At 39.1% G+C, this 8700-nt stretch overlaps 1 protein-coding gene across 1 annotated transcript; it reads right to left on the bottom strand.

Moving 5' to 3' along the window:
* Positions 1–2346: 2346 nt before the first annotated feature.
* On the bottom strand, positions 2347–7833 carry C2H9orf152 (chromosome 2 C9orf152 homolog). The gene is made up of 2 exons (XM_030944155.1): positions 7605–7833; positions 2347–2918 (listed from the first exon to the last, which is right to left on the bottom strand). The coding sequence occupies exons 1-2, from the start codon at positions 7831–7833 to the stop codon at positions 2347–2349; spliced, it is 801 nt and encodes a 266-aa protein (XP_030800015.1).
* Positions 7834–8700: the final 867 nt, after the last annotated feature.

Genomic DNA, 8700 nt, shown 5'->3' with positions numbered 1-8700 from the left:
TAGTATTTGATAGTGCGTGTGCTTGATTTGTGGAAGACCACGAGCACACAGGCTTGTACAACTCCAAAATAAATAATGTCTCACTCAGCTGTGTAATTATTGGCTTGTTGCACACTGGTTAATGTGACAACAGCACGACCTTCTGAGTCCAGAGCATCTGATGGCTCATCCATGGGATGTGGTGGGGGTCCCCAAGGCTTCCTGAGGGACTGTCCCTCCAGGAGAGGCTGGTTCTGGGTTGGGGGTGAGTGTTCTGCAGCCACCCCTCATCTGCCACCTCTGTGTGTGTGAGGCAGAGATGTGCAGGTTGGGGTTTTTTTCTGTATTTTTTGAAGGCAGCAGTGTTGCAGGTGAGATTTAGGGTGGGAGTTTGTATTTCCCCATCGGTGGGGGTGGCAGAGTCTTGCATGGTTGTGGGGCTGTCAGAAGTTAACCTGGGTTCAGAGACTGGGCTGGAAGAATCCATGAGGGGTGTGGAAAACCTGGTGCTAAACACCCCCTGGTGCTAAACACCAGCTCAGGTTGAGGCAGAGCTCCAGTGTCACTTCCAGTCCCCAAAATATCCGGGAATGGGAGCAGGGAGCAAAGCTTCAGGGATTTGGCTGTACAACATGGACTGCTCAATACTGTGTTTTGTATTTGAGCTGGGGCTCATTCCTGGAATGTTTTTGGTGCCTGTAAAAGACAAACTTTTCTTTTAATGGGTAACACCAGTTACAAGTAACTCATGTGGGTTAATTCTTTCATGTGACCAGCAGCATTTTGTCCCAGCAGCAAAGGGATTTCATTCTGTTTTACTCTATTTTATTTATGTGTGACTGAAATAATTGCTCAGCAGTGTGATTTATTCTAGAATGGATGGACCTGCAGGACTGTCCTAACATTTTCCTTAGGAAGTCAGGCAAACTACCATGAGAGTCCCGTTTCCAGCTTTGGAAATGGGCTTGTGAACAAGACACTGAACTAGAATTTCAGGATTCCATGTTCCCCCATGTGCATAAATCAGTAAGGCTTGCCTACTGGTAAAGTAAATTTGCTTTATGGCAGTCTTGAGTTCAGTGCTTGAAACTTGACTACATCTGTGGTGACAGAGATGAAATCTCCTGCCCATGATGGCCAAACATGAAGAAGTTAACAGGAAAGGTTTTGCAGATCAGGTGCCTTTCAGAAGTGGGAATTCCTAGTATCTGAAGTTTTAGGCTCTTTTCTTATTTTTCTGTTTCATTTTCACTACAGCTGCTTTAGGAAAAAAACTGTAATTTTCTCGTTAGACAGTTGTGTGTGTGTAATATTCCAGTCTCTTGAAATGTTAGTATAGAAACTTTTCTCATAACTGAAACTACCCCACTAACAAGTGAAAACTTACTGAAAATGCTCTTTCTTAATGTCCTTGGAAATTAAATTGAAAGATTCTCCAAAGGCAAAATGCCTTTTCTAAATTAGTTCCAGTCAGTACAAAGCACAGTAATATCCTAGAGAAGCCTGAGGAAAGGACAAAGTGTTTGTATGAAAGAGTTTACAAAGGAGTTAGTTACTTAGTCCATGCATAAACCTGCGCTGACTTTAAAACCAAGGCTTTCAAGGTCCGTGTTTAATTAAGATAACTAAATCAATCAAAGGATAATGATGTTTTTGAAGTATTTCCTTCCAGGTAATTTCTTGTTTCATGTGGACTAATTGTTATCTAGTATTTTTCCCTGTTATATCTATTAGGTACATCTATGCTTTATCTTATTTTTCTCCCCTTCCTAATCCTTCTTTAAATACTTTAACTATGTGAAGAAAAAAACCCAGTTACTGTGATGTGCCATGGCTACCCATCATGAAACAGGGAGACATTTCCCATCTCCAATTTTTGTGAAGACTACATTTGAAAAAGAGGCGTGTCTGAACACTTGCAGCCAGAACTGGGTGATACAGAGGTCCTGTTTGTGAAAACCACCTGCAAGAAAGAGTCTGCTCCCTCTAAAGATCTTGCAGAAGGGGAGACCTCATTAGTTTTCTAATGAAACACTGGGGATAGATGGGAACCAAAAATATATTATGGTAAAATTTATGTCTCAGAAAAGAGTTATATTTACTAAGTCTCATCACAACAATAGACATGAGTAGAGGTTTTATTAATTGATTTTCGAAATACATCAGAAATTATCTTGAATATCTTGAAAGTGATGAAATCATATGTTAAAAATTATAAAGATATTAAAGATTATATAGTCAGAATCTTTCATGGCTAATAATAGTAGTAAACCCTCAGCAGGTTGATCTGTGTAACTAGAAGGACTGCTTTACTATTTTAAGTTTTAGTCAAGTTTTTGACTAAGTTTTAGGTATTACTGAATGTCCTCATTGTGAGACATACAACCCAAGCCTCCTTGCAGCTTCAGAAATTCTGGGCCCTTTCCTATTTGGGAAAGGGTAAAAGTTCAGTTTGTTGCAGGCTGGCATGCCTTTTGTAGCAGCAATCTGCTGATGTGCCCAAAGTGCTGCAGTGGGTGATTTCAGAGGAGGCTTTTGGCAGGAGCTTGAAATGTTGCAGCCATTGTCTCTGCTGAGACTGTTCAACACGCTTGAGCTTCCCAGCTGCCTGAGCTCAGCCAGTTCACTTGCTCCTGCTGGTTCCTTGGTCTGCAGTGTGCCATTTCCCTTTGAAAGCAGTCTCTGGTTTTCAAAACTCCATGGTGTGCTGCTGCAGTGGGAGAGATCCCAGGAATCTCCTTGTCCCAGGGCCTGCCCGAGGCGGTGCCTTCCCAGGTGGACGCGCCATAGCAAATCCTCTTCTGAGTCACCACCATTGGTTGTCTCCAGGGGGACCTTTCTGACAGGGATGTCTCCTCTACATGACTTTGATCTTTTAACTTTCTTATTAATTAGAACAGGGTTGATCATTGATTCTGGCAGAACAGATTCATGTCCACCTGCAGGAGAAATGCATTTGTGCACGTTACTATGGTGGCAAAAATCAAGGGTATGATTTCAGCAGCATTAACTCATCTGAAAAGCTTCAACATGAGTTTAAACTGCTCTTTCTTTCAGTGGCTGAGAGTAGTGCAAGTCTTTTTGGTGCCAGGTTAAGGAGTAGAGCTACTTCATGCTTGCTTTGGCAGTTCTGAGGGCATAAATGGTATCCTAGTTTTAGTCAAATGAAAATGGAAATTTATCAAGACAATATTGATCTAACTGGTACTCTAAGATTCATTAACAGCACAGATTGAGAATTGACTTTCAGTAATTAATTGCTTGTAAGCAAAACTTCTTAAGGTGAGTAGGGACTTACTCAGTGTGTTGGCAAGTGCTGTAATTTGAAAGACTAAAATGTTCTGTTTGATACTGTTTGAAGTTTGTATTCACAGCTTAATAATATTGTGACTATTTCAAGATGAAAAAAGTTGTGAATGTCTTCTTTTTCTTAATGAGGGATCATTAACGTTATAGGCTTGTATTTTAATATTTTACTGCAATTTTAGTATTCCAGTTGGTGTAAATTGTGTAAATAGCTTATCACACTAGTTTTGCCTGAAGATAACTTAGAGGAATCCACTTCCTCTGTGAATGGTATAGAGTAGCTGTAACATCTGGAGAGATTCTGGTCTCCTTTTTTGTTTATTCTTCTACCCCTATAGCTTAATTTCTAAAGCATTATGAAAGTTACTGTTAAAAATGTTTAAGATATTAGGTACAGAAATGCTAATGCCACTTTAATTACATGCAGCAGTCATCAAATTGCTGGACATGACTGGTTTTCTGTGCCTTGAAAATGAGCAGAAACTGATCTATTACCCTAAAGATGATTCACTGACACTACTGAAATATACTTCAGATGGTATAAATATAAAGTAGGGGTTTACAGAATGCTGGCCTTATTTACAGGGTTGACTTATAGTGACTGTCTGTTGCAGTATAAGTTCTGAAACACATTAAGGGGAGAAAAGTAGACACAGAAAAGTGCTGATTATATTTTGAGTGTCTTTGAACAACTGTTTTAAAAGGATTGTAACCCTGAGTTTGAAATAAGGCTAGTTTGAGTAGGAGGGCCAGTTTTTTGCCTGCACAAAAACCCAACAACACAACTTCTGCTGTACAGCTGCCTTTTGTGTGACCTTTACGAATAAGTATAGGAGATGTCAGACCCAGCTGATTTACTGGCAGTAAATGAACCTGTACAACAGGGATTTTGCTAAGCGAGGGCTTGCACTGCTGCCTTTCTCTCCCACTGCCAAAACAACCACCCCAGCATAATATCACAGAACTTTTTCTGCTCCTTGGCCATGAAGGGTTGATCTGATAAGAGCTGTTTTGCAGCATGGCTGGGAGGGAGAACCGTGTCAGACCACACTGGCTCTCATGCCACGTTACTGGGAGAAAGGAGACTGAGGCACGTGCAGAGCTTTGAGACACAGGTGTGTTTGTGCATCCCTTTGTACAGTGAGGTGTGTTAACAGAATTTCTCAAGGTGACACCACTCAGAGACTTAAGAATACACAGTTCTCTACCATGCAACAGGGAGAATCAAAGTTATGACTGGACCTCATCCAAGAAATGAAGCTGAATGCCTATTTCTTATCCAAGAAATAAAGCTGAGCTTGGCTGGCTACAAAAAGGTCCACGTGCAAATCAGAGCCCTGTGTTTTCTGCAGAACAGCACAGTGTAACACCAAATTGTGAAAACCAAAGCTTGTTCTCTGTATGTGAGAGAAAAACCAAGAGAGAATGGAACTGAGAGACTGAGATGAAGCACCTTTGCATGCTTTTGTGCTGTTAACTGTGCTCTTGGCTGGACTGACATTGATAGGCAACATCAGAACATCTAGAACTTTATGAACTGGTCATCAGAATAATTACGATCTGTCTTGAGCTGATCAGAAAGTTCAGAGTGACAAATCTAGTTCAATTTTAATAGTGTGCACTGGTTTTGAGTTCAAGGTTGATTTGATTCCTTGCTTGGCTACAGGTGCAGCACACAAAATTGAGCAATGACCTTGGATAGAAATGTGATAGTCCTGAACCACTGGGTATTGAATTAATACACCTCCAGCACAGTCCAAACTTCTCAAGAAAGCTGCAATTATACAGATCTTTCTTTCTGTTTTTGTCTCTTTTTTTCCTCCATGTAAATTGTATATTTATATTTATATGTAAATTGTGCCTCATTGCACAGTTGTTTACCCTCTGGCCATATGCTGTCATCATTAATAGATTCTTTTAAGGTTCTGGAGTGGCAAAAGTTAATCTTATCTCAAGTTAGCTTGGGAAATACTTGGAAGAGATTTCTGCAGTTAGAACCCCAGTATTTATTCTGTTATGACTGCATGTGCTGAATACTCCCACTTAATTCCTAAAGTAAATACAGTTTTTCAGCTTCTTAGCCAATAAATAATGAATGTATTATCCCCTAACTGGTGCCTTTCAAATCTTCCCATGGTCTTTGTTCTCAAATAATCAGGAGTGGGCAGAAGCATGAATGTGGCTGTGTGTATTGGGGAAGAAACAGAACAAAGTTGTTTTCAGGTGACTTCTTTGTTTCTAACCCCTCTATCCAAAAAACCAAAGTTAGAGAGTCTTAAGTTCTGTTAAAAGGCCCAAAATTTCATTACTTCTGCAGACAGGAATTGACATACAAAGCTGAAAGTCCTCCAGAAAACTTGGAATTATCATTCCAACTATGGTGCAACAAACCTGCAGTGCTCAAAATCCCTGTGGTTCCATGGAAGGACAGCAGCTCTGCCAGGCAGGAGGAAAGCAGGGTTTTACTGGTAAGAACAAAGACCTTTGGCAGGGACTTTTAAGACCACAAGGTGCTGTCCTTCCTTTGAGGTTTGTGGGTATGTGTGGGGTTTGTGGTGGTGCTGTTGTTGTCACCCCTTTCCCAGCACAGCCATAATTTTACCCTCTAGGGGAAACAGTTTCCTGTCAGTACAAATCACTGATCCATACATGGACTGCCTTTTGGAACTACCTGGAGTTTCAGAATGGTATAGGGCAGTCCTGATATGGCAATGTTCATTTCTGCTCCACATTTTCCTGAAAACTGATGCATGTAACAGGTGCAAAGTGCTGAGCCATGTATTAAGTTTTCCCAGCTTCCACAAGAATGTGTAAGATAAACTTTTAGGACCTTGAGAACTCAGTATTAAAAAAAATGCCCAAATTCTGACTGCTTCTAACAATGACATGAATTCTTTCCACACAGGTTGTTTGAAGATAGAACTTAAGTGCAGCAGGTTATGTGAATGTTTTGGGGAATGTGCGTGTGTATAAAAATATTTGTACGTGGATTTTTAGCCCTACTACATTTTAAACTCCCCAGAATCTTGTGCAGTTCTACTTTCTTACATATTTTAATCTTCATCTAAAAATGTCCTTGCAAAAAATCTGCTCTAATTACATTCATTATATCTGAAACTTCATTTGAATTAATCTGAATAAAGGCTTCTGCTCCCTTTCTTTAACTAACACATTTTTGGTATAACTGATTAGATGGGCTGTTTTGTCTTCAAGTTAGCTGCTTTTTGATACCTGATAAAACAAGCTGTATATATATTTTTTTCTTCCTCACAGAGATTTTAATTCTTTTAACATGAGAATTTCAAACCATTTGGATGAAAGAATATTGAAGAAGCAGATCTGTTATATAGTTCATAATTACATGCTTTTTTCCCTGATTGTTTTGATCATGAAGTCTTACACAGCCAAATGCTAGAACTGCTGAAAAATGTAGAGGAAAATGTAAACAATGAAATAAACTAAGTCCTACACTTGTTGAGGTAAATACTAATATGAAAGGTGAATGAAGCATGGGGTTTATTTAAAATTAAATTCAGAAGACCATTAGTTGTCTTAGTATTCTCAATATCACTTTAACTTGGAAAGCTAATGTATCAGTGTAGTATTGTCAGCAGTAGCCTAACTAAAAACTTTAAAATAATTGCAAGTTTCTTATATAAAATCTGTTTGACATGGAACGTAGATGAGTGAGACATATTCTTACTTGTTTTTCTATTTATGCACTTTCCAAGCAATATGCACCGAAAATACTTTCAAAACAGGACCTTTTGTTCAAAGCTTGCATCTTAGTTAACCAGTATGACTTTTAATTAAAGTTATATTTTAACAAACCCCCAGCTTGTGCTTGTTACTGGACATTTGCCATTGCTTCCTGTAGTCTTTCTTTACACAGATAGAGAAGGGAAAAAGAGAAAGATGATCCAGAATTGCTGGTTCTGATGGAAGCATTCAAGAGAGCAGAAATATTACAGAATACATTGCACAAATACACTTATCACAGACATGAAGAAAATGGTTACTATAAGGGTTACTATTTATGTTTAGAACTTTATTTTACTGATATAAAACCTGTAAAACCTTACCTCAAATATGTTCGTCTGTTTCAAATACCTAATAATATTTCACTGACATGAAGCTTATTGATATAAATATAAAACCACCTTTCAGCAAAACAAATAAAACCCCAAAATGCCAGAAAAGGAATTTACTTCTACATCTCTTGAAGCTGAACACAAAAAGAACAAACTAGGTGTTATTAAAGATTTAAAGAAATTATCTTTACATTACATATGCATTTTTTTCTACAAATAGAAGCGTACCTGTTTTATATACAATAATGTGTGGTTGCAGTTTTTGCTTCTGTTTTATATGGTCATACTGCTCCTCAAGCATGCTTACATCCATCCTGGTGAGCTTCTTATCACCATCTGAAACCTGTGGCTCTGAGCTATGAGTCACTGAAAAAATACCAGTCACGTATTTGTAAGCCTTCACCATCTGTTCCAACAAGGAAGAAAAAGCCAAGCAGAAGCAGGACATTTCCTTCATTGTGCTGGCAAAAACAAAGCAAATCAGGTGTGAAGCATCTGAAATCTTCCTAAATGAAGGAGTGACTTTGTTCCAAGCACGGTGCCTTGTGTCAGGAGCTGCCTGGTCTGCGCTGGAGCTGTGGATGTCACTCAGGTTCTTTTCATGCCGAGTGCCTGGAGCTCCTGCAGACAAGAGTTCAAGATCAGGACTGCATAGCTGGATTCAATGTTTACTTAAGGTTGTGAGCATATGAACCTTTGCCAAAAAAAACAGTGAAGTATAAACCCTCACTGAACACAGCCAAACACAGGAAAGGCTGGGTAATACTGGTTTGTGTAGCAAAGTTAATTCTTAATGCATGCTGTTGTGGAGGCATCCCGAGGCCAGGAGTTCCACCTGGGAAATATTTTTTTTTTTTTCCTGTGTATTTTGTGTCTTTGCCCCCCACTCTCCCTTCCTTAACTTTCAGTTACATTCTTGCTGATGCTTCTTGGGGCAGTGGGGTGGGAGGGGAGGATTTATCAAGGTTTCATATTTTTGTGCTTATTGTTGCCTTTCAAATAATATGTTAAAAGTATTCATGCCTGGGTGCAGAGTCAGAAAAATATGGGCCAACAACACTTGGATTGGGAAGCTGGAGACAGGAACACCTTATTCTGATTAATTCAGGACTTCTGCTGTTCTCTAAAATGAAATAAACTGCAGAAATAATAATTTTGTTAATGAGAGCTGAGCGGACTTTTAAAATGCGTGGTAAGCTAAATTTTGAAACTCAATGTTAACAGTATTATTTCACAATGAGGCAAAAATGTGAAAAATATGTGGCTTTTTGTCATATCAGGTAAAGTATAACGCTTTGCCTGGGCTGTGTACTGCAAGTTTTTA

This window comes from Camarhynchus parvulus, chromosome 2, assembly GCF_901933205.1.
Source record: "Camarhynchus parvulus chromosome 2, STF_HiC, whole genome shotgun sequence".
Lineage (NCBI taxonomy): Eukaryota > Metazoa > Chordata > Aves > Passeriformes > Thraupidae > Camarhynchus > Camarhynchus parvulus.
This window is presented reverse-complemented; position numbering and strand designations above follow the sequence as displayed.